Source organism: Micropterus dolomieu, linkage group LG11 (genome assembly GCF_021292245.1).
Source record: "Micropterus dolomieu isolate WLL.071019.BEF.003 ecotype Adirondacks linkage group LG11, ASM2129224v1, whole genome shotgun sequence".
NCBI classification, from domain to species: domain Eukaryota; kingdom Metazoa; phylum Chordata; class Actinopteri; order Centrarchiformes; family Centrarchidae; genus Micropterus; species Micropterus dolomieu.
In genome coordinates, this window is record NC_060160.1 from 5167934 (window position 1) to 5194222 (window position 26289).

At 39.9% G+C, this 26289-nt stretch overlaps 1 protein-coding gene across 6 annotated transcripts in view; it reads left to right on the forward strand.

The window, feature by feature from the left end:
- Positions 1-26289, forward strand: part of atrn (attractin) — a 137492-nt gene that overhangs the window by 51329 nt on the left and 59874 nt on the right. For 4 of the 6 annotated variants that reach the window (XM_046061961.1, XM_046061964.1, XM_046061965.1 and 1 more), the window contains exons 18-25: positions 326-571; positions 2439-2576; positions 4085-4178; positions 5467-5519; positions 6835-6929; positions 8848-8926; positions 10248-10405; positions 17264-17325. In XM_046061961.1, the coding sequence (XP_045917917.1) occupies positions 326-571; positions 2439-2576; positions 4085-4178; positions 5467-5519; positions 6835-6929; positions 8848-8926; positions 10248-10405; positions 17264-17325 (925 nt within the window). Of the gene's footprint in view, positions 1-325; positions 572-2438; positions 2577-4084; positions 4179-5466; positions 5520-6834; positions 6930-8847; positions 8927-10247; positions 10406-17263; positions 17326-18398; positions 18957-26289 lie in introns of those variants that run through there. The other 2 variants (XM_046061966.1, XM_046061962.1) reach the window with 2 other exon arrangements.

Genomic DNA, 26289 nt, shown 5'->3' on the forward strand with positions numbered 1-26289 from the left:
GACAAAACCTGGCGGTTTCCTTATTTCCAATTTCGGTGCTATGCTAACTGCCTACTTAACGTGTGGATGGTATTGACTCTCGCCAAAGTGTTGAAATATTCATTCAATGTAGGAGATTCTGTCATACAACTTGGTTTTACTCCTGTGATAGTCCACTGTTCTTACTGTTGTTCTGACTCTGGAAACACCAGCGGCTCTGTTTTTACAACACAGGTGGATTTTAAAAAGACAAACTATTGGCTTTCAACAACAGTACTAGTGCCAGACTTCACAGGGATAAATGTCCTGAGTTGTTTTCCAACTGGTGTTGTGTGTTTTGCTGCAGCGGAGAACTGCTCTGGGTATAGAACATGTGGCCAGTGTCTGGACCAGCCGGGCTGTGGTTGGTGCACCGACCCCAATAACACAGGCAAAGGTCAGTGCATCGAGGGCTCATATCGTGGGCCCTTTCAGACCTCGGTCCCGGCTCCATCCACCCTCCCTGGCCTGCCCGCCAGCCCCCAGCCGGCCCTCAATGCCAGCATGTGCCCCAGCGATGCCAAATACAACTGGTCCTTCATCCATTGCCCAGGTAGGCAGGAATTACCTCTTTGTTTTGTTAACATAACCTTTTTGAAATACTAATTTATATCAATGTGTTGTATAAATGCTATAATACTTAATGATGGAATTACACCTAATTTATTTTTACTTGCTACTCTATACACTGATCAGCCATAACATTATGACCACGGACAGGTAAAGTGATGAAAACTGATTATCTTGTTGCCATGGCACCTGTCAGTGGGTGGGATATATTTGGCAGCAAGTTTTTTGTCCACAAAGATGATGAGTTAGAAGCTGGAAAAATGGACAAGCCGAAGGATTTGAGCGACTTTGCATTGGGCCAAATTATGATGGGTCAGAGCATCTCCAAATCTGCAGCTCTTGTGGGGTGTTCCCGGACTGCAGTGGTCAGTAGCTTTCAAAAGTGGTCCAAGGAAGGAAAAGCAGAAAACTGGTGATAGGGTCATGGGCGGCCAAAGCTCATTGATGCATGTAGGGAGTGAAGGCTGGCCCGTGTGGTCCGGTCCAACAAACGGGCTACTTGAAGGTCAGATTGCTGAAAAAGTGAATGCTGGTTCTGATAGAAAGATGTCAGAACACACAGGGCATCACAATGGAGTCCGTGTCTCGACTGGTCAGGGCTGTTTTAGCAGCAAAAGGGGGACCACGCATCAGCTATAACATTATGACCATTTTATATATATTTTACACCATGCCACTGCCTCTTGCTGCGACCTGTGCAATGTTCCATATTGATTACATGTACATAAAAGGTGTATATAGTGTTCATGTAACTCTTCTAATCGGTTTTAGTTTAATGTGTATTTTCTTATCTGATGTGTTGTATCTGGAGCTCCTGTAACAAGTGAATTTCCCCAGTGTGGGATCAGTAAAGTATCTTATCTTAAGTTTACTTGTCATGGTAAGTACAAAGGTGGAAAAACAAAATAGTAGTCTTATGTTTTTTTTTATAACTCTGAAGGAGCTTTGCTGTTTGCAAAAGTAAATGTCATTTTTCAAAAGTGTAATTTGGTATTGCACTTTTATAAAGATGAGGAACTCACAAGAGACAGATAAAAAAACAAATAAAAGCGTAGTCAGAACTCACCTGGTAGCGTAAACCTTTTTAAGGCCGAGTCCTTACCACAGGCTTGGTTTGTTTCCAACCTGGGGCCCTGTCCCTGCATGTCATGTCATCTTTTTATTATTTTTTTTATGTAATTATTATTTTTTTTAAGTCAGCAAGATACCACAACTTTTAGTCTTTAGTGTGTGTGTGTGTGTGTGTGTGTGTGTGTGTGTGTGTGTGTGTGTGTCATGCTCCAAAAACACTGGATCCTGCACTTCCATAATTCAACTCAATAGTGTCTTTCTTTAGACTCCCTCTTCCCTCTCAGTGCCCACCTCTAAGTCTAAAGCCTAAGCTGAGATAACCCATCAGGCACAATTTGGATTGCTCCCTTCAGAGCCAAAGGAAACCTTTTTACAACCGTTTTCTCTGGCTGATGGTACTCCTTCTGACGAGTAAATTGATCCTTGTGTACAATCATGGAAGATCCTACCTCACTGTCTAACAACCAAAGTATCTGAAAATTTTTACCCAGTTGTTTCACTCATTCATCATAATCAAAAACTAACCTGCACTGGCTGTGTAGTAAATCTTGACAAATAAACCTGGCAGGCATAGCGAATATCAAAGTAACATTATTTGTCAAATGAGGTCCTGACATGCATCACCAGTGGACAGTACAGATCCTACACTGCTCAGCACTTTCTGTACTTGCAAATTAACAAACTAATTCATTAAAATTTTGGCCTGTGGCTGTTTGTTTTTTTTGTTAGTTTTTTTTAGCGTGTGGTGTTCAGTATGTGCTTTGTTCACTCTTTGGCAGCTTGTCAGTGTAACGGTCACAGCCAGTGCGTCAACGAGAGTGTGTGCGAGAAGTGCGAGGACCTGACAACCGGCCGACACTGTGAGAGCTGCATCTCCGGCTTCTACGGAGATCCGACCAACGGGGGCAGCTGCCAACGTGAGTATCCGTGGGCCGTTCAGTCTAGTACTAAATAAACCAGTCAGTCTTTCTGCGCACAGCTTCATTTAACTTGTCAGTATTTTACAGTTCAGTTTTTATGTCGGCCATTTTCCTTATTCCTGGCAGCACAGTAAAGCGGCCCCATGGGATATTAAAGATTTACGCCGCACTACAGCTAATACTGACAGTCAGTCAGTCAGACAACAAATCAGTTGCCCATTCCTTCGACAGCTTAATTTAGCTTACTGATATATTACAGCCACGGTCTATGTATTGTGGGGTTTTTTTTTTTTGTTTTTTTTTTTTTTGCCGTAATTCCAGGTGTCCCTCTGGAATGTATATCTACTTGGTTGTACATCAATGACAGCCAATCAATAAACCAGCCTCTCTGCATATCTTCATCTTGTCAGTATTATGCATTCCTTGTTTGTGCTTCTTAATTTCATAGTGCCCCTCATGCACATTAACAGGCATGTTTAACTCCACGGCTAATCGTGACATTATTTTTTATATTTCTTTACACCAGTTTGACTCTGGAGGCATTATGAGTAAAAAGTACACAAAAAGGAAAATGGAACACATCTTGCTCCACCAACTGTCCACAAAATCAGCAAACCTAATAGACATTTGGCATCTGTTAACTGTCTCAAAAACTGTCTCTTGGGATGTAGAAAGTCACCTCTGGTGGGGAGAAGCTGGAGCTCTATGGGAGATGCAGCGTTAAAGTTGGGTTCACAGCTATGCACAGAATTGGCTCTGGAACTCAATTTTTGTTGTTTTCCCTCCTTGTCCTTTCCTTGGAGAATGAGACAGTGTTGCTCTGTCTGTTGTTTGTGCCCATGCAGTTAAGAGCATTTCCGAGTATCTGGCCTTTTTTGAGTCTCTGGGTGGGGTTCTGAAAAAGATTGGCTCTTGGGGTCTCATGTTGGACTTTCTAGTCAACGCCCGCATTGACAATCAGACCTAGAGGGGGGTGATAGGGAGGAACTGCCTGCCTGACATGAACCATGTTTTATTTTATTTTTTTGTTGGACTTAAAAACTAGCTTGTGCTCAAACGTGGTGCTTTATTATAGCACAAAAGTGTACCTGCACACCTTTGTTCGAAGATTGATAATTGATTTTGGGTCAGATCAGATCTGTGGTTGTATGTTGAACAGAAGAGAGAAAATAAGGGAATGACTGACTTCCTGAGATGCAAGAAACATTCAGGGAAGCAGCATTGAACTGTTAAACTGCATACATGACAAACATGAAAAGGTCTTATTTAGTACAAACATCATATTGTTTTTTTACATGTAGACTCGAGGGTAAATGTTCTTTTTGAACTGAATCAAATGTACTTGATTGACAGTGTTTTTATTACTTTTGTTTGCCCCTTCTATATAACTCAATTAATTCAGTATTCTGCACCAGTATGTAATTTAGAATGATAGCAGTCATTAAATGTGGAAAAAAAATAACATGTTACTGCTTTGCTGAGGCACATGTTTCATGTTTGTTCAGCCTGCAAGTGTAACGGCCATGCCAGCATGTGCAACCCCAACAACGGCAAGTGCTTCTGCACCACTAAAGGCATCAAAGGAGATCGCTGCCACCTGTGAGTTTCACCTTTTTTCCATCCCTCTGTCCTCGTCTTTCCTCTTTCTCCTTCTTATACTTACAGTTGGACTATGTCTTCGGTTTTAGGAAACCTTGTATCTGTCATATCTTAGCCCGCTACAAGTTCTGGGTGGAAGAATATGGTTTAGTCTTTATTATTTTGGTCCATCTGTCCATTACATGCAGTATTTGTGACACCACATGCTCAGATTTTGACGGGTAATACTGGTTCTTAATGGCTTTATGTAGGACCTTCATATAGCCCATTTTTATAAATATATTTTTTAGACAGAACTCTGGAACTTAACTTGTGTTTTCACCAGAGGAACCTACAGTGCTTCTGTGGGTGGTTCTTTCTGATGGCCTAGAAATGATCAGGCAAGTAATGATCAGTTTTAGTGATGGATCAAACACAAGCCTTGAGGCTGCTTAAACAAATTTTTTTATTTTCTTTACATATGTTGTGTCTTGACTATTAGAGGTAGGAATGCGATATTCGTGTAATGTTCTTTGAGGGTGAAACACAAGAATATGTTAACTTCCAAACTAGTGTAAAAAAGGGCACAATGATTTTATTTAGTAGTTGTTTTGTTGTGGTTGTAAGAATAAGGAACTGTAAAGCAATTAGCAGATCACTGCTTTGGAGAAAGACATCTGTTAATCATAGAGATGTGACTTGATGGTGACAGATGCATTTGCCCATTTTCAAGTGCCAAAAACCCTTTTTTATGTGCAAATGACTTGAAATTCAAGGATTCTTAACAAACTGAGTTTTACAAAGACCTGCAAAGTTTTAATATGTTGAGGTTTTAAGAAAAGACTCTACATCCTGTATGTCCTTTTTTTTTTTTTTTTTTTTGTTGGCATACTGTAGTAGCAGCTGTTCATTAGAGCTAGAGTGTCAGCACTAATCTTAACCCTGTCCTTCATTACCATAGCGCTTCCCAAAATCCATTACAAACTTGAGATACAGTTTCACAACTGAGTGGTCATCAGTATGAAAATGAGGCCATTTTTGTCTTTTTTTTTTCTCACGGTTTTATAAATTGAAGGTGTCGGTCTTTCATTCTTTTTGTTTTTGAAGGTCAAGACTCGCACCACTTTCTACTGTGTGTTATCTCGGCTCTGTGTGATGCATTGATTTCCTTTTGCTTTATTTTTATCACCAATTAAATTATCCTTATTGACCTTTCTTCCCCTCTGTCGTCTTTTCTCCCCTCCTTGCCGTCTTTCACTCATGTTTTGCCTCATTTACGTTTCATCTGTTCCCCACCTCTCTCCTTCAGGTGTGAAGTCGAGAATCGTTACCAAGGCAACCCCCTCAAAGGAACATGCTACTGTAAGTGGAATTCCAATTACCAACATCAGTGAAAGGTGTGGGGTAGGGATCACATTAAGAAACCACTGTGATGCCTTACTTGTCTTCCTTGTTCAGGTCAATGCCAAGACAGTTACATGGCTCTTAAATCAAAGTGGGTCTCAAGTAGTTTGATGTTTAAAGAAATAACAGCCAGAGGAGAAACAGCTTTTTTAAACAAGTCGCAGGTGCAAAGTGAGAAGCACATGAAAGTGAATTGCAGGAGAATGTAGCGGAGCGTTTGAAGGACCATATTTCTCTTTTCCCCACTGCAGTGACAGTCATTTTGCCAGGGACAGACTGAAGTACAGGGGTGCACACTGCAGATTAGTCTCGTCTTTATTATTCGTGTCAATTGGGATTGTTTAGAATACAATAATGTAGATAGGATTGGCACATCTGTCAAACCATGGAATTTAAATAACTTTGTCCTCCACAGTCCTCATTATTATCTTTTAATATGTTTTATAATACAGAAGGCTCTATAAATGATACTAGACCTGGTGGAGTCGATTGTCTTGTACCACTTTCAGACTGACACAACTCACATCTGCAGTCAAACTAACATTTGGTCATCAAACGGGGTTTTGTAACCCTCTTTTCTGATCGTTCCAACGTGCTTCAGTTACTGCCCGTCTTTACTGAACAGGCATTTACTTGAACAATGTGACTTAAACGTTGTTATTAAAAGTAAGTAGTAATATGTCTGCATTCTTGGAATTGCAATATTATATATAAATAATCCACTAGAGCAACTTGAGGTACAACAATTAGGTTTTTGGTTACTAGATCAACAGAAAAATATTTTTGTAACTCCAGCTACTGTTGGTGACAGCAGTCACAATCACCTGCTGAGTGGTTCAACTAAATATAGAGTGCATTGTATGTGTGTATTCTTACTGGAAGGTGGTGTTTTCCCATTTTTATCTGAGGGATCATATGTGGAACACATAGGGAAATTATTTGGTCCATGCCTGGTTCATGTATGGCTCTGTGTTATCGTGTTCTAGTGACCATGATGATCTCCAGCTGTAGTTTAATACGGACTTACAGAGCCATATAACCCAGTCTATCATGACCTTCATCACAGACACAGGCAACTGACAACACACGCTAAAATCTTCATGTCCATCCCATAAATAAAAAGAATGGGGAACTGGATAATTTCCTGCCCCAAGCGCTGTGTGAAAACATGTTCTTGTGTGACTTTCAAACTAGACTTATCGAGCTATTCTTCTTCTTCTTTTGTAATCCCCACCACACTCTCCCACACCCCCGGCTTGATCACTTCAAACAGACACGCTCCTCATCGACTACCAGTTCACCTTCAGCCTGTCGCAGGAGGACGACCGCTACTACACCGCCATCAACTTCGTGGCCACACCTGAGGAGGTATGTCTCTGACCGTGAACGCCCCACCGGCACAACAGCTGTCACTTTTATTAGGATTAAAGATTGTATAGTCAGCAGCACCAGCTGATGGTGGTGATCGTGTTTCTTATTTCTCCCCTGTCACTTATTGTCATTAAGTTTCTATTGAAGGCACTTCTCCAATTGTTTCTTTACCATTTTGGTAATAATAATAACAATGATTAAAAGATAATAGTAATAATAAGACAAGATGTGCTTTTAAACAGAAACCTATGCACAAGATCAAATATAATTTGTCACTTTCCTGAGAAAACACTCAAATGTCCCATTTCCAGCATGGTAACAAAGCATTTTTCAGCTAATGCAAAGGGGGTTTTAATAGTTTGGCTTAATAAAGACATCCCAAACCCATGATGGAACATATCCTTTAGTTTATCTGGGTTAAAGAAAGACCAAATTTTGAGAGAAATGCTTTTTGTCAGACAGATACGCGCATAGGAGAAATTCACAATGCGTAACTCACATGCACAATAATCATTATCTCCACATTAAATAAAAAAACTCTCAAAATGCTTGAGTATATTGTTTTGAAACCTTCCGTAGTAAATGAGATTTTAAAAACGAGCACCAACCATGATGATTGGAGTGCTTCCCCTGTTGGCTCCATTACAACCATACCAGTTAACAGAAGAGAGACCGCATAACAACAAACTATTTAACAGTGTTATATCATAATAGAATATTTTTTTAAGTTAGGAAAGTCCCATTGAGATGGGACCTGAGTACATAAAAAAAGGTATGACTACATAATTAAAAATATTACAATATATCAAGCGACTAATGAACAATATTTACAGTAGAGCACAGGCAAAAAAGAATGTAATATATTTATGATAACAATTATAATTTATAAATAATTATCAACCAGATTGTGATTTTCCACTGACTTGACAGTAATAGTCGGTCTGCCACTGATGAGCACAGACTGAAGTGTAATGTTGCAGTATGTCGTAGCGTGAACTACATTCATCACAGTCACTCACAGATGTTTTCCCAGCAAATGAAAACTTGTCCAGTCCTGTTTACCTGGCTGCAGCATCTGGAGCTGAAACTGAAACACAAGGATCTTATTAAATACCCCAGATGGTATTTTTCCCCTGACGAAACTTTTACCAAATGGTAACAAATGCACAACTGTGATTCCTTTGTCAGCTAGAGGTGTGCAAAATTAGATGTGTATTTAAGTCGCAAGAAATTGGATTGTCTTGTAATTTTATTTTAAAAAATTTAACTTGCCTCAACTCAGGCAAAACATGGTGACTGGAAACCTTCTGGATGATGATGTAATATGGTGTTTAGCAGTGAGCCAAACAGCAAAAGATAAGGGAATTAAGTATAACAACGAAAAAGCTTAAATATAAGCGCACGCACAAAAAAATAACAATATCTACATAATACATCTTTCACAATAAGTTAAAATATTTAGAATTTTTATAATAGAGCCTCTTTAACCATTCATCACCACTAAAGCGATTAAATGATTATTAACAAATGCTGCCTTTCAATCAGTAAGTAAACATTAATTAGGTTAGGTTTATTTATACCTTCTTGACACTATCAAAGCTGATGCATTTCACTACTGCACTTACAGTATTTTAATACATATCGTTTTCATTATTGACTCTTGTTCAAACATTTGTTTTGCTAATTCAGCTTCCATTAGCTGTGCAAATTTGCTGAAGTCTGCAATACAGTAACTGTTTATACAGCTGTACACTGGTGTGGGGTGGTGAAAGAAACCTCTGCTCAGCGTTTACTGTAAAGGGGACCTTGCTTCTTCTTTTTTAAATTCTGGTTCATCCGTCTCCACTACACATTTATATGATATGTGAGACTTGAAGGTGACTGCATGTTTTCTGTGTCCTCTCCTCCTCCTCAGCCAAACCGGGACCTCGACATGTTCATAAATGCCTCCAAGAACTTCAACCTGAACATAACCTGGGCCACTAGCTTCACGGGTAGGACTCACCAAACACGCCAGTAGTGCTGAAACAATTAGACGATAACAGAAAATCATTCATCAAACAGAAATGCCCAAACTACCCTGGATCTAGCTTTTCAGTCTGAGGATTAGCTGCTTTTTCTTTGGTTTATGTCATTTTAAGATGTTTTAACACAAAAAACAAGATGTCAACTAGGGCTCTTTTTTCAAATTTTTTAGACTACATTGGCCAACTAATACATATCGACATTTAGTTAACAGATAATTGTTAGTTGTAGCTGAACAATTCAAACTTAATTCAGTGAAACATCAGGTGGCAGCTCTTACACATCCTCTGTCCTCAGGCCAGGTGTCTTCACAGGCCTTCCCCACAGTTTAATACAGAAAGGAACAGTTGGATCAGATTCTGCTTGGCAACTTTTTTTTGCCTGCATTCTTGTAATTGCATGTATACATATTGTATACACATAAATAACACAATAATACAAAAATAACTTGTACATTAAACTAATTACTTCTCATGTAATTAAATTGTTGGAAAATATCTTTGGTATCCTAAAATGGGGTCATGTTTGATTTGTTCATCTTGTATGGATGAAAAAATCCTCTGTTAGAAGCTCATTGTTCTTGTTTAGGTTCATCTACTGCGAGTTTATCAGTCTGACATTGTGTTCACGTTAGCTGATTTCTGTTTGCGAAGGGGGTTGATTGGTTTCGTGCTAACCAATCAGTATTAACTGACATATCTGTCCTGCTGATGTCATTTTCAGGCAACACAGAAGCTGTCGTAGCAGTTGCTTTATTTATTTCCAGACAATAAAATCATGTATGAAAGAAATATACCATTTAAGACTCTTACCTGTACAGCTGTGTCTATCTCAATAAAGCTTGTTGTCAATATTTTTCATGGACGAAGGTAGAACAAAGACTTCCTTATTGGCAATCCCACTTATAAAGATAATTGGTTAATCGTTTCTCCTACCGGGGTAATAACTGACAATGGGCACAATACCAGATGTACTTGAATTCCTGAAAAAATTGAAGATGTCTTAAACCAGGCTACTGTACTACTTTATGTACAGAGATAAACCAGTGAGGACTGTTGTTAATGTCTATCTCCCTTTTTTTTTTTTTTTTTTTTTTTGTTTTTTTCATTTGTCTGTCTTTACCACGTGGCTTTATTGCCCCTCCTCCCCCCTCCCATACTACATGTCCTTCTTCCCATTTCTTTCTCTCCATCTCCCATCTCTTCATAAACCTCATCCTTCATTTTCCTTTCTCTTCTTTCCTTCCTCCATCTCTCTCCCGCCTTTTCTGTTCTTCTTTCTATCATTCAGCAGGCACGCAGACCGGGGAGGAGATCCCGATCGTCTCTCGGAGCAACATCAAGGAGTTCAAAGACAGCTTCTCCAACGAGAACTTTGATTTCCGCAACAACCCAAACATAACGTTCTTTGTCTACGTCAGCAACTTTACATGGCCCATTAAGATTCAAGTAAGCTTTTCTGCAATGCAAAAAAACCCAACTCTGATATAAAGTACTGTAGTTTGTGCTACAGCATCTGGACTACATGTGAATGGCACACATAACTGCATTTTAACCAATTGTAAGCTTGGCTAAAATAACTACATGCTTTAATGAGCAGAGTTATCCCATATTTAACTTCTGTGTATGTACTCTAATAAATAAACACACACATTCAGACTCTTAAGCTCAAATTCATCCTCAGCACTGCTCCATTGAATATTGTTTATTCCTGTTTACCATTTTTATAATTGCTTCTTTATTTGTGTATATTGTCTGCTATGTAGCAGAAAGGAGTTACAAAACTCAATTTCATTATATAACCTGTTAGGTAGATTTATTTTCACAATATATCTACCTACCTACCTATTCAATCAAAGTGCAGCAAAACTGGTCACTTTTCACTGTGATTGGTCAGCTTGTCTGATTTACAAGTTGCTTTTCTTCTTCTCAATAAACCAAAAAGTTAGCTGGTAAAATGGTAAACTGGAAATGTTGGCAGGCACCAGTAAAATGTGGTCAGTGGGGGGAGAAGAATTTCCGGGATTTGGTGTACAGGAGCTTTACTTGAGTGTTGATGTGGCTCTTTGGCAGTAGTCGTGAATAGGGCTCTGTATATGCTTGCCTGGTAGCTACCCGTGAGTGTTTATGCAGCTGAGCTACAATCCCTGCTGCACTCGGTGAACTGCTGCTATGTGGATGGCTGGTAGAGAGAACACTGTCCATCAATAGTGCCCTAGCTGAACATCAGCGGCAAAGTCATGCCAACGTAATGTAATTGCTTCATTTGTAACAGAATAAAAGTCAATTCAGTTCAGTCAGTTTACTCTGAGGATTTCTTCATAGAAAAAAAAACTTAAATGTGTAAAAAAAAAAAAAATAGCAGGTGTCCATAAAAATCATAAAACTGTTTTTGGAGTTGTTGATATTCAGTATCCTATGCTCAGTTTATTAGGTACACCTAGCTACATTTCCCAACACCACTTGTAAAAAGGGTAGTCTAGATAGAGTATAGTGTAGTAAAATGCAATACAATTCATGGACAACAAAAAACTTAATGAAGATAGTATTTATTGCATACAATTTTACAAACTAACTTCAATGGTTCCATGAAATATTATCATTACTTACTTAGTGGGAAGTTCTTCCTTTTGAAACAGGATGCTGGGACAGAACATTAGACCGTGAGAGATCAATGTGATGTGTAAACCAATGGGCTTTCGTTTATGGAAATGCAAACAGCATGATTTGATAGGATCGGCTGAAAGGTCTGATTTTCTGATATATCTCTAATGAATTTGTTATTTGAACTTTGTAGTTACACTCGTTCGTGCAGCATGAGGCCATTGCTGAAGATGCAGTATTTAAAAATAGTAGGATAGGAATTTAAAGTACATAATTTCATGTGATCTTAAAAATATCTTTCCTGCGGTGGGTTACCATGGTATAAACATGATGATACACTCTGTAAGGTCAACAAGACTCAGCTGAGGCCTGAGGTACTATGTCCCCTAGTACTGACAGAAATGAGCTCCTTTTGAAAAAGCACTTTTTAAGTAGGTCTGACTGAAAATAAAATAAAACTATGAACTAGATATGTTGAAATTAGATCAGGTCTAACTCTTCACACGACAACCCTACTCAAATGCATTACTACTGGTGCTTCAGAGGTGGAGAGCTATATGAAATACCCCATATAACTTTATCTTTTACTTGCATAGTTACTACATGGGTGTTTTCACAGCATCCATGCTTAGTTTGATGCAGTGAATGAATATGCTGCCAGGATAGGCTGCTGCTGGTTTGGGACTGCGAGGTGCTGCGTGGTGGGCCTGGCTTCCTGTGCACTCTGTGCAGCCTGCCCGCCCGTTTGACTGGTTGCGTCGTGCAAACTCCTTCCCCCTGCCCTCCTCCTGAAGGGGAGAAAAATCCTGCCTCCGTCTTCCATGTCCTGTCTTGTGAGAGCTTTTAGTTCTCTCAGCTTCAGAACTCCAGCTGCTGCTAGCCAGCCTCAGAAGGTCCCCAGAGCAGCTCCTCAACACAACAGAGAGCTGAGCAGAGTTGAGAGAGAGAGAGAGAGAGAGAGAGAGAGAGAGACCTTCCCCCTCTCAGCCTTTTCTGACCTCACCTTCTGTTTTGGTGGGTGGGATCTGATAGAAGATCACCCCTGTCCTTGAAATTAAAGCACGCAGGTCTGCTAGCGTGTAATTTTTCTTCCTTGCACTCATGGAGCTTTACTTTCGTCAGAGAGGTAAAATTTTCCGCTTGTTTCTCTTTCTGCCACTGCTCCTCGTCTCAAAATATTTTTTTACCATTTCTTCTTAACAGCCCTTCGTTTTTGTTTTGTTGCCTTTTCTTACTTTTCTTGCCATCAAGTGGTCTACTGCAATGTGGCAATGAGGTGTGTGTGTTCAATCGTAGGCGGTTGGTCCTCCAGTGTTGGCAGGCAATGATCGGTGTGTTGGAAAACGGTTCATAAACAGCAGTCGAGAAAGAGCAAGGGCAAAGTGGAATGTTAAGTTGAAACACATGCTGCATTCAGAGTGGGCTGTGTGCAAGCTAAGCCCTCTCTCTCCCAGCTTTAGTGTGCAGCTATACAGAGCGCTCGCTCTCTTTCTCTTGCTCACTCTCTGACACACCACCTCACAGTTGCTTCTGTTTGCTTTCACGTGGTTCGGAAGTAGCATTAGAGCAGTGTGCATTCCATATGCAGGAGTTTGTTTTTGTCAGTTTGCATTGACTCCACTTGTTGCATTCACCACCCAATCAGTTACATTAAAACAGCAGCACATATTATTTTAGCTCCAATTCATGGAATATATATATATATAATTATAATATTTACAACTAACGTGTATCGGATAAAATGTTCAAAACCTTTTGAAAAGCACATATGATAGATTGCAGGAAAGAAACTTTTTGATATAATCATTGTGACCTACTAAAAATGAGATCTTTTTACAATGGTCAAAATGAATTCTGTGATGACTTCATCACCGCTGAGCAGCTTGGATCATCAAAGCAAAATCAATTACACTGAGATTAGTCAGCGAGGAGTTCTCCCACCTCTCTTTTCCCCCCCTTTTTTTTCCCTCTTTCCTGATGAAGAATAGATCTGAATTTAATGATGTTTGTAATGAAACACAAATCCCAGACTAATTACATTAAAGAGCTGTGATCTCCTGTTCCGTGCCTTAGTGAACATGTCATGATATGGTAGAGATTAGAACAGCCTTCAATTTAATACCCCGCTGTGGAGTAGCAGCAGCTGTAGCTATCAGCTGGCACGGCCTCTTTGCATATCTGTGTGGACTCGTGTAGTGTTTATCTAAGCCATGCATGGTTGCCTGATGGGTGTGTCTTGATACTGATCACAGAGAGTTTAGGAATAAGAAACTCAGTCGTTTTGCCAGCTTGCAACAGTGCAATCTAAAGTCAGCCAGGTACTTATTAAACAAATTTAGTTTTGTGCAAATTAAAACATTTAAAAGAAATTTACAAACGTAACATTTAAATTTAAAGATACTATGCATATTAATAAAAATAGAAAATTTATAAAAATCGTACCACAAACATAAAATACAAATAAACAAATTTAAAAGTAATCAAATAAATCCCTTAAATGTGATCAAAATGTAAACACAAAATGCTGTCCGCAGTGTTCCACTGTTAGGCCTTATGTTAGATCCATCATTAGACAAAACTCCTGACACATTTTAAACAAGAAAAATCGTTATTGATATGGATTTTAAAACCTGCTCTGTGAAGCTGTACTTTGACAGCACTGCTTTGAGCCAAATGCTAACATCTGTATGCTTACATGTTAATGTTCAGAAAGTATATTTTTACCTCTTTATTCACCATCTTAGTTTCATTTGCTAATTAGCACTAAACACAAAGTCCAGCTGGGGCTGATGGGAATCATTAGTTTTCAAAATAGTTTTCATCATTAGTTTTACAGATATTTGGTCATAAACCAAAGTACTGGACAGATGGAAGTTTTTACCTGATGATGACACTAGATTAAGTTATTACAGTTCCTCATGAAGGAGCCACAAATAGCTGTCCCTTCTATAGTTGTCAGGGCATTTCACTAAAACAAAAATGTGAACCTCTTGGTACCTACAGGAAAAGTCATACATCATCTGGAAATCGTAGATATATGTACAAAGTCTTAAGCAATCCGTCCTAGCTGATACTATTCAGTCTATGCCTATGAATCTGAAAAAGTCTATGAATGTTCTTTTAATGGAGTATTCTCCGGCACATGACAAACTGGGAACGTGTATATTCACCCACATGCATAAAAGTATCTTGCACACACATTCCACCTCCACCATGTTTAAAATTTTGTTTCTTTCTGTCCTTTCCTTTTTTTTGTGGAACCAGTTGAGCAGCCCTCTCACGCGCTGATAACGCCACGTTCCCTCAAAACTCTTAATATAGTTCAAGTGGCTGTCAGAAGTCATTAAAGGCAGAATATTTCTAGTCTTAATGCCCGGCGGCAGGCTGACAGGCCCTGCTGCGAGATCCTTTTGCGGCCCCTAAAGAGTCACCCTCTGCTGGGCACATAACGAGAGCGTCACCCGGGCCTCCTGTCGCCACCGCCAGCCTGCCTCTTAGTGACAAAGCACCACATATGCTTGACACTTGAGATTAGCTGCTACAATAACAGTTATCGCACATCTTCTCAGTGAGACAGCCTCCTTGTACTTTTTAAAATGAAGTTAGGCAGTAGTGACTTCATGCTGAATCTCCGATCATTGCTTTTTGTGTTGTGGAAGTTAGCATTGTTCATTGGTATTGCGTCATTAGAAGCGAGCATTATGTATCTTCAATCATCTAAAGCATTAGATGGCTTTTTTTAAGGCGTTGTCACAAAGCGAGCCGGGTTTCAGTACACCAGCTGACATGCTCTCTTTGATAATTCTAAGATTTGCTCTTAAAAGAATTCCTGCCACTCAGTTTCATACAGTTTTCGGTCGTTTTTCTTTAATCCTTTTTACCTCCCATTTACATTCATGAGCACAAGAAGGAAAATAAAACGATATAAATAAAACGATTTTTCTTTTAATTGCAAGTCCCTGATTGGCTTCTTGGAAACTTCCAGAAATTGCTTTGCACTACTTTGTGAAGGTATTTTTTTTTAAAATCCTGCTTACGTTAGAGAAGCACCGAGGATGAATCTGGAAAACAGAGCCACTGTTTCAGAGTATTTTAGATTGTAATGTCAAAAAGTGAGTAAGAACGTCACGTCACACATTTTTTATCTTCACTCTGCCACTGCCATATTTTCTGTGCCCCCCAATTAAGAATAGTGCTAAAGCGGTAAGTAGATTAATTGATTAGTTTCACTATTGATTATCACTATGATAATCACTGAGTCATTTAGGAATTTACTAAACAAAATAACATGCACTTGTTGGCTCCAGCCTCTCAAATGTGAGGATTTTCTATGAGGAAAATAATGAAAGTAATAATTTGTTTTGGTAGAGATTCATTACTTTGAAGGCTCACAGTAATTAATGACTTATTTGTGCCCTGATTGACATAAAACACTTGATCTTGGCAGCATTAGGGCCATACCCAGGGAATTAACCACTCAACCACACTGCTGACGTATTTTTAAAAGTTTTCTCCGGGTGTATTTGGCACCCTGAACTTCTCTTCAGTTTTCGTCTGTCTGGAGGAAAATTATCACACTGAGGATTCAGCGCTCAACAGTAATCAACAGCAACACATTAGCGAGCCAGATGGTGCTGACTATACAAGTAAATTAGACCCCGGGCCGTTCACAAAACCCACACACACCCCGTCATCTCACCATAGAGGCCAGTGCCTTTGGCTCTGTCGTGTTCATGTTTAAAGTCACTGTAGATTTATACACATTCTGATCCATCCACCCAGGTTTTTCTATGCATATATTGTAATTCTTGATCACATATTAAGTATTCATAGACTAATCTGACATGCACACTGCTGGGTTTTCCGGCTTTTGTCTTTTTTTTTATTCTTCTTCCTCCTGCTCCTTTTTTTTTCACTGGAATTGTATGCAAATCCCTGCTTTGCTGAAGAATAATAAGCAGGACCGGTGATAAGTTCTGGTCCAAGGTGTCAACTCCGAGAAAAGATGTGTGAGGGGAATTCGGCTTGCGGGCAGGAGGTGCAGCACCCTGATGTTCCCAGAGAGAGGCAGTGTTGTGTTGCTGCAGCAGTGTTCGCTGAGAGGCATTTTGGGGGGGGGGGGTTGTATGCATAAATGCAGTGGAGGAGGAGGTGGTTGGGAGTTGGTATGACACTGGCAATGTTACCCCTGGCAACCTTGATTAAGACAGGATGTCGTTAGTACAATTGCTCTTGTGATGATTACATAGTGAATATTTCTGCCCACATGTGCAGGAATGAGTTTTTTTTTTTTTTTTTTTTGCTCAGGCTGTGGGCAGCCGAGAGGCCTGGCTGCTGCCGTTGACAGGCATACAGTCTGGAACACAGATAAGCAGACAGACTGGGAACTTCCCAGTAAGGAAGGAAAAACGATGGGAAATCCTGAAACTGTGATTCAACTACTAGAAATATACGCACTACAAAAAACATTATACATAACAAGTATAGATACAAATCTACACATTATATTACACACATACACTGTCTGCCTTTGTGAGCAGAGGCAGCATTATCTCTCCCACTCATTTGTGTGCCTTTTTGTCAGATCTAAAAGGTTGACTATTCTAAAGCTTGCATGTTTGACTGTATAACCATGGCCTTTTTGTTTTTAAAATCCCTTTTATTAAAGCAGATTTCTGATACTGTCTGTCGTCTCTTTTGTAGATCGCCTTCTCCCAGCACAGTAACTTCATGGATCTGGTGCAGTTTTTTGTCACATTCTTCAGGTGAGCAGCTCTTCTCTTCAATTCTGTCAGTTCGCTGACTCCAAGCCACAGATGTGTTGGTGTTAAAGTGGCTGAAGTCTCCTTTGACGTCTGTGTGTGTGTGTGAGAGAGAGAGAGAGAGAGAGAACCAACCACACCTGCTCTGCTGTGCCTGTCGCACCAGCCATTGCTTTGAAGAAGCCCCGCACCTCACTGGTTAAAAGGAGCTGGTTAGCTGTCAGCACACAGGCAAATGCACACACATGCAACTCTCCTCTTTTCTTCATCCACACCATGCACACATAAGCGTAGATCCTTACCTAATGGCGTCTCTAATGGTCCACCGAGTAAACGGGCAAAAATCTAACTGCTCTGAAATACAAATGTGTTTACAGCCCAGTATCCCTTGGAAATTTGTTTGCATTCGGCCTCTAAAGAGCAGAAAAATCGACAATGAGCTGTAAGACATTCAAACCTGGTATACCATAAAAAGCAATATAAGGTTGCCATGGTTAATATGTTGGTGAAATAAAGCCTGCTAGATTTACACAGTGCAGATGCTGAGCAATATGATCATCCTACAAAATAATGAGCTAAAATAACCTAAATTACACCATAAATCTGTGTAGTAGTAATAATAATTCATTCATTTATGCGCTGGCACCTTTTCATACACAAGCTCAGAGTGCTTTGCAAAATAAAAGAATAGAGCAGTCACTTCACACATAAAATAGTTTACAGCCGTTATATGGTTAACCTATATGAAAATATATTTTAACAGAGAAGGTAAGTAAAATAAACAGTATAATAAGAGTGTGTACAATGTGTAGTAATCCCTTTTCACCTTACAAAAGTTATTTATAGAAATAATTGTGAATCTCAGGTTTGTCAAAGTTTTAGATGCCTAAACTTAACTGTTGTTGCCATCTGCAGAAATTGTAGGCATAAAAAAAACATTCTGTCTGATAAGAAGTATTCTTGGCTTTCCTCTTAAATTTCTTAGCATCTCTGAATGACGTGCTTGGATGTGGTCAGAAGTGTTTTGTGGTACCTGTAACCACACCCAACAGTAATGGTATCTGCTTGTTCAACAGTGAGTCATGCATTCAAACCCATGATTCCATATGATGGAAAGGAGATGAAAATGTATTTGTTTTCTTGCGCATTACTTGTCACACATTTCCCCATGATTAGCCCTGACATACAGTTTGTGGTATCTTAAGAAACCTATGGATTGTGATGAGAATTTAAAATAAATTTGTCAGTGGTTCTTGGCAGAGCAGCATGCTGCTTTAATTGATGGAGACACTGGTTTTGCTGGCAATGCGCTGAGCTGGGATGAATCTCTGGTCCCGCTTCCCTCTTCAGGAACTGCTGTAATGTGTTATCGATTTTAAAAATGAGAGGGACCAAAAATTGGGTCGACAAGTGTTTTCCATGCATGCTTGACTGAATGTGTGTTTTTATTTTCCCATGTGTCCTGTAAGTGTGTTTGTGTGTGCCTACAACCCAGGGGGAGAATAGTAGGACTTTTTCATGTTGTGTGCTCTCCCCAATGTCCTGAAAAAATTGCTGGCTGTTCCAAGTCATGCTGCTTTTATTGATCCAACACCCATGTACAGGAGGAGCGATTTGATAAGGCTGATTCTAAAGATTCTCTCATTTTTTGTAAACAGCCCTTTGCCAATACAGTGATGTTCAAAATAAACGTCTGTGTGGAAGGTGATTTATTCAGTCGATGCTGAAACTGTTATTGGACGTTATTCAGCTTTAAAAGCTATAGTGCTGTTATACACCTCACTCCCTTTGAATACAAATGTCGACCCTGCAGTTGCTCGCTCATGATGCTTGTATGTTTATACACCCGTGTCAGCATTTGAATATTTGTATGTCAGCATTCGAAGCAGGCAACCTGCTCCTGCTGGTTGCAGGAAGCAAGCATCGCAGCAATCCATAAACATAACAACCCTGCTCTCTTTCCTCCCTGTGTTGCTTGCTCATCTTTCTCTTTACCTTCTCCATATTTTTTATCACCTTCCCTCCTTCACCCTTTCCTTTTCCTTCTTTTTTTTTAATCACTGGGTCACCATCTCCTATTTCATATCCCCTGTCATCTCTGCTTCCTCTCCTTTTCTATCCCAACTCATCTTTTTTAGACTCTCCCTTCTTCTTTCTCTCTACTCTAATTCCATCCTTTGCTTTGCCTCTATCCCTGCTCCTCTCGCATCCTCATTCCCTCTCCCTCATGCTCTCCTTTTATCTCTAGCTCTCCGTCTCCCCCTCTGTTGTTTCTCCCTCTGCCCCCTCTCTTCTGTCCCTTGCTTCCCTCTCTCCATCTATCTCCCTTGTTCCATCCGCTCTCTTCCTCACTCCCCCTTCAAATTTTCTTTCCTCCCAGCCTCCCACCACTCTCTCTGACTTGCTCTTAATCCCACAGCTCAGTCTTGATGTGTGTGCTGCCTTCCACTGATTCAGCACAGATGAGTGGAGACCTGAAGTTAGCGAGCTTGCAGCGTTGTCCCTGTTTGCTTCTGGTTCTTTGGGCACTGCATTGTTTGTGTTGCGGGGGAGGAGAGGGATGCTAATTAACGTGGAAATTGTTTGCTCTTCCTCACTCTGACTTTCTCTGTCTTAATCTCACTCTTTCTCTCTCTCTCGGTTCTTTCTCTCTCTGTGCCATGTTCCCCGTGGGGACAGATGAAGGTGGTGCCATCCCGTTATCTGCAGCGCCAGCAAAGATACCCCCACAAGCATTCTCCAGCCACAAAACGATGCATTAAACATCAGCGTTAACAACAATAAGATGCATTCACATAGCCAACTGTCCAGCACCTTATCACCTTAGACTCTTTATGTTGAATCATGACTTTTAAAGAGTGAATTTACATCCCCCCCCCCCGCGTTTAAAATCAAGCAGAGGCAGGGGCTTTCAGAGTCCCAACATTTTCATGAATGTTTTACAAATTGAATGTTCTCTCTAGTTGTGCAAATTTAATGTTTTCTTCCAGGCCTGGAAAAGCCCTGGAGAATGTGAAATTTCCAAAACATTTTTGGAAATGCAATGAATTTTTTTCACTCAAGCTGTCATGATTTTAATTGAAAACTTGGCTACTGCTAAAGCAAGCACCCTTTGAAGTAATGGTGACCTGAATGACAAATTTCTTGGCTACGTAAGTCCAAACTGCTGGATGGAGGAAGCTAAAAGAACTATCGTGAAATGCAACTTTTTTAAACATTGTGCGCTGGGACATATTTGTCATGGAAATAGTTGTGACTATATTTCAAGTCTGACTTTATACATCATCTAGCCTACATTTCTCTCTCACCCAACTACTTATGGACTCCTTTTTAATGTGAAAGTTTGTTCATGTTTTCTGAAGAGTTTATTTTGTTTAGGAAGCTAGTGTTCAGCAGGGGTGCATATGAAAGTGGAACTTAACCTACAGAGGTTACATCTGTGTGTCTTGGAGAATTAATGGTACTTGAATACATAATTAAAAAAGTTACATAAGGAGATTTCAATGTCCTACAGTGTTCATATTTCAGTGCAGCAGTGAGTTTTATAGAATTACATACAGTGATGACAAAACAGAGACATGATGTATACTGTAATCCTGCAAAAACAAGGTCAAGAAACAATGATAAACTGTCAGGTTTTTAAGACAGCATTCAACTTGTCTTACGTTATCCCTGTTCTTTATTGTGGGACCTGTGTTTATTTTTATTTTTGATGGATACATCAAAGTAACGAAAGAAAGAGTTTCTGAACTATTGCTCTAGAACACTGACCGTACGTTGGCCTGCTGTGGTGTTTACTACTTAAAATACTTGACATAACCTTCTAATAGTCAGCGTGGCACTGATGCCTGATGTACAAGAAAATGTTGCTTCCCATGAGAGTGTACCTCACTGCCGCAACTGTGCTGTTAACAGCTAATATTAAAATAACTTGTGCTTTCTGGTAGGCACTTATCCAGTACATTTTTTTAGTACATGGGTAGTCTCAGTGGAAAAAGAAGCCCTCATGCTGGCAGTGACAAGTGTCACTAGTCAAAAATACTGTGCGTTTCTTTAAAAGTATGAAGAAACGCACAGTGTTTTGGACTTTCTGATTCAAGTCTATTTTAATGCAGTACTCTCATATGTATGTTGAAAGAGTTATGACGATGTAGTAATCCCTTGTCTCCATACTTACCGTGAAGAAATACTTTTAAGGAGCGACTACACTGTAAGAAAATTCAGTCCTTTCTATGCAACAATGCATTCTCAAAGTTCACCTTAAGTGTGTGTGTGTGTGTGTGTGTGTGTGTGTGTGTGTGTGTGTGTGTCTAATATTATACAAACACACTTTATCAGGACTAACCATTCCAGTGAGCTTACCTTTGTGGTGCAAGTTAGCAATGGCTGAGCATGTTTACAAATTGATTTAACAGCTCACAAAAGGACTGTTACTTGGCTACAGCTGAGTAAATTTGCCAGCGACCGTGAAATCAACTGACGCTGGCTTAAACTTCCACTTACTGGAGCTTTTCAAGACACTGTTAATTTTGTAAATTGTGATTAAATGTTTTTGATGACTGACAAAATAGATGTTATGTAGGCCGGTCATGTTCACCTATCAATATATAGAGTGGTTGACTGGACCCGACCTTAGTACAAAACATGGACACACTACCTGCTGAAATGCGCATGGCCACCAATGAAAGGATGAGTCAGGTGATACTCCATCATCATAAAATATTGTATTTTCAAGCAGCAACATTTACTACTGCTACGCAGAATAATATCCCATAACGCTATAAAATAAATTATTATTCAGTGTTGATGCACATGTACACACAAGGGGAGAGAGAGTGAGCGCAAGTGTCTCACACACACCCGTCTGTTGAGGGAAGAGTGACAGGTAGTGCTCCTGTAGATGGGATATCATATTTGTCTTATTGCCTCCGTCTTTTTTGACGGGGGAAAATGTTCCTTCGGCCATCCTACACAAAGGGGTTGCGTTGTTCTCTACGTTGCACACAACCTGCAGGATTTCTGCATTTTCTGTCTTTGAGAAATAAAAAAACAGCTGATACCGCAGCAACAGCATGAAAAATGTTGTGGTTTGAGACCTCTTTCATTCCTCAGAATACCTAGAAACCACTAACTGGCCCATGCCTACTCTACATTATTTTTATTGTCAACAAATCACATGAAAAGACCTAATTCAGCAATAAATGTATCCTAACAAGTATTTTCTGTGTATCGAAAGCCTGATATCTTATTCCTCTTTGTCTTAGACCTCCATTGCTGTCTAAAAACTATTACCATAAAAACACATTATTGAGCCACACACTAATGTGCACTGTGTGACATGTTCATTCGTAACAAAAGTGGATACAGTAGATTATTTTTGACTCAGTCCCACATACACTGTCCTGCTGCCATAGATACTGCCTTGGGCACCAAATGTGCATGAATATGCAACTGAAAATAGTCCTCTACAAATGCACTGTTGCATTTTTCCCCCAGTAACGTTTTCTGTTTTGGGAAATTACTTTTTTTTTAAATGAAACTATACATTGTGACAAATTTTTTTAAAACTTAGTCTTCAGTAGGAACCACAGGACTTGAGTGCCACAGAGTGGGTAGGGAAGTTGGAAAGTATTAAGAGACAGACAAATGCATTGTTGGATTTGGTCATTTCATGGGATTTGTTAAAAATAAGAAATATAAACTAATTCCAGCCTCAATTACAATGAGTCTTTTTCACTGATAACATAACTGTGCAGCAGTAATGACCCATAGACCTGCACAGAGCTCATGTGAACAAGCACAAGGGAGACTCAACACCCTTGAAAAATGTCATCCTCTTTCATATAAATTATTAAAATTTACAACGCATTTAAAAATTATAATTCGCATTACTTTGCAGCATGTTATCATGGTTGTGTATTTAAAAAGATTAGTGATTTATATTGCTTGCCAGCTGTTTGAACAGAGAGGAGATGTGATTCGTTTGGGGCGGAGGCATTACATGAAGGAGTTCCAGCAGGCTGCCCGCCCTGGGCCAAGTCTGGCTGAATGTGTGGGTGGCGGGGATTTAATGATATGAATGAATCACTCTACTGCTATCAAGGAGGCTTAAATTCTCCTGAGAGATGGACGAGGACTCAAAGGTACATCAGATTTCTTTCTGACGGAAGCTTCAGTCTTGAGTGTGGTACCGTTCTGGTGTCAATAGGTGACACGTTCTTTACGGATTTGTGCATATTTTCCTGCTTATGTCTGAGTTTTGAAGTGTCTAAGCACCATCATTAAAGTCTATCCCACAATGGTTCCTAATCACTATCAGACCCAGAGTACCAACATCACCACCCAGCCACCATCAGCATGCAGCAGCAGAAAGTGGGCAGCAATGTTTTTCCACTTACTGACCTTGTTCTGAACAATTTACCTCGTTAAGGCAGAGAGGTGATTAGTGTGTCGTCACTCCCAGGTCTCTTGAGTCAGCATGCTAGCCATGTACGTCGCTCTCCTACTCTCAACCTTTGCTTCCCCTCCTTTAAACAGGGCCTTTAAACCATTGTGCTGAGGCTGCTGCAGTCGAACCTTTGCTTTTCACCGCCGGATCTTTGCTCAGTCACAGACAGTCGCATCTTGATTCCACCTGGCATAGCTGTGGCGCATTCCAGCTGCGATTCACATTAAAATCATAGAAGATGAAGTGACCACCCAAGCCACATGAAGAAAAAGTGGAAAAATAAACTACACAATAAAAACTGACCGTGCAGTGGATCATACATGCAACAATGAGCCAGCAAAGAGATCTTGGTATAGGGCTTATTTGAGACAGTCTGTTTGACGTGGAGTAATCTTGCGGCAGCATTCTTTATTGTTTTCAGATGATCAAGAGCAAACATGCCAAGTGAGGAGAATAGTGCGTTACATTAGTCGATGCAAGATGAGATAAAGGTGTGTTCAAGCATCTCTGCTTTAGCAGTTCAAACTACAGATCTGGTCAGCTGCTTATGGGTGTCGAACGATGAGGACTCAACAGATATTACCCCTAAATTATGCATGTTAGAGTGGGCAGCAGAGGAACGAGGCTGGATACTAATAATCATACCAGACCAGAACCACCTTCTTATCAACATTGCACGGTTTTAAAAAAAATAAATAAAAAAGTTCCTCTGTCCAGACCTTAGTACTGTTTAGAGAGTCAAGGAGCATAGATAATCTGAATGCCTCAGTGGATTGGAATGAGAAGTGGAGTTGAATATCATCTGCAAATAAATTATGTGCAATATTGAATCTGTCCCAACAGCAGCAGATGTATAGAGAGAATAACAGGCCCCAGAACCGAGCTCTGAGGGACACCACAATACTGTGGAGGGGAATAGGACTCAAAATCTTCAATAGAGACGGTGAAACTTATGTCAGTGAGATAGGATGATGAAAACTAGTCTAGTGCTGAGCCTGATATGCCCACCCAGTCGTGGAGACTAGAATGTCGTTGGACACCCTCAGAGGAGCAGTTTCAGTAGAGTTCTGTTTACGAAACCTTGACTGAAATCTATAATAAACACTGTCGCTCCTGCACTGCAGTGAGTTGGTTGAACACAACCTTCTCTATATTTTTTGACAGAAGTGGGAGTTTAGACATCGGCCTATTGTTGATGGGCAAAGCGAGATACAGGTTGGTTTTCTTTGATAAGGGTTGGATAGTGGCATGATTAAAATTGGAACAGACACATTGTGTAGACAAGGAACAGTTAATATCTAAAACAGCTGTGCCTGTAACTTGTAAAACCTTTAAAAATAGGCTAGAAGGTTTTCCTTATTCAACTTAACCATGGAAACATGACCAAATCAACAAAATTTGAGCTAGTTAATTATTTCAGATCACTAGAAGAACCGGATTTTTAATTCAGCAGCATAGGCATTACATTTTAAAGGGTTAATTCCCCATCCAACTGTCAAACCACAAAAAACTTAGCTCTAGTTTTGGTTTTATTTGGCCTAGTTTTGTGGGATTTTTTGCTTCTGATACTTGTGTCTCCACCCTACTACAATAGTGGTAAAAAGGATTTTTTTCGTGTGTTGCAGAAAAATATATTTTGAAAACTTAACAGCAGCATGTCTTCCCAGAAACAATGTCTCTGTCACTTTGCATAATCCACAGCCCTCACTGTGAACTTTTGTCATAGGAACTATTTTCACAAGTTCCAATTTCTTTGGTATTTGGCTGTACCAGCACAGAAACTGACTTTTCTGTTGGTCCAGCAGGTAATGGTCCTTCGAGAACCGATCTCAAAATTTGGCGGAGGATAGCACTCCAGTTAAATAATTTATTCATGGTTAGATGTTTGCCAGTTGCAGCTTCTGCACTGGGCAGTGTTGATTGAAGTGCTATACTTATCTTGATTTTTGTTTTTGAGGGTTCAGAGAAGCACCCATTTAAAGATAATACACATACCACACTACTGTTGGTTTATTGTTATATTCATGAAGACTCTGAAAGAAATAATTGGGAGTGGATGGTCAATCTTTTATGTTCACACACACACATTCACAGTTTGGGGCTGTCTGTGTTGGTCCCAGGCTCTGAGGGCAACTTAGTGGCCACTCATGCATATTTTGGCAGCTGGAAGTGGCCAGCAACAGAACATAAATAATTCTGTTGTTGTTATCAGCTCACTATTCAGCCTCTTAAACACATCTGCAGATTTAGAGATTGGCACAGAAGTTCTCTCAAATGCACACACTCAGACATTTGTACACACTTAAACACACACGGACACACATGCATTCTCAGAAAATACTCATTCAAACATAGAAAGCAGCTGGCCACTCAGTGGTGCTGTGTCCTCTAAGCTGCGTGATTGTCCTTCACACATACACACCTGCTGGCTCTTTTTCTCTGCTGTATCTTTAAAGCTTGAGTCTGCAGCCTGCGTGAGTACATGTGTGGGGGTCGGCTCAATACAATCAATTCCAAAT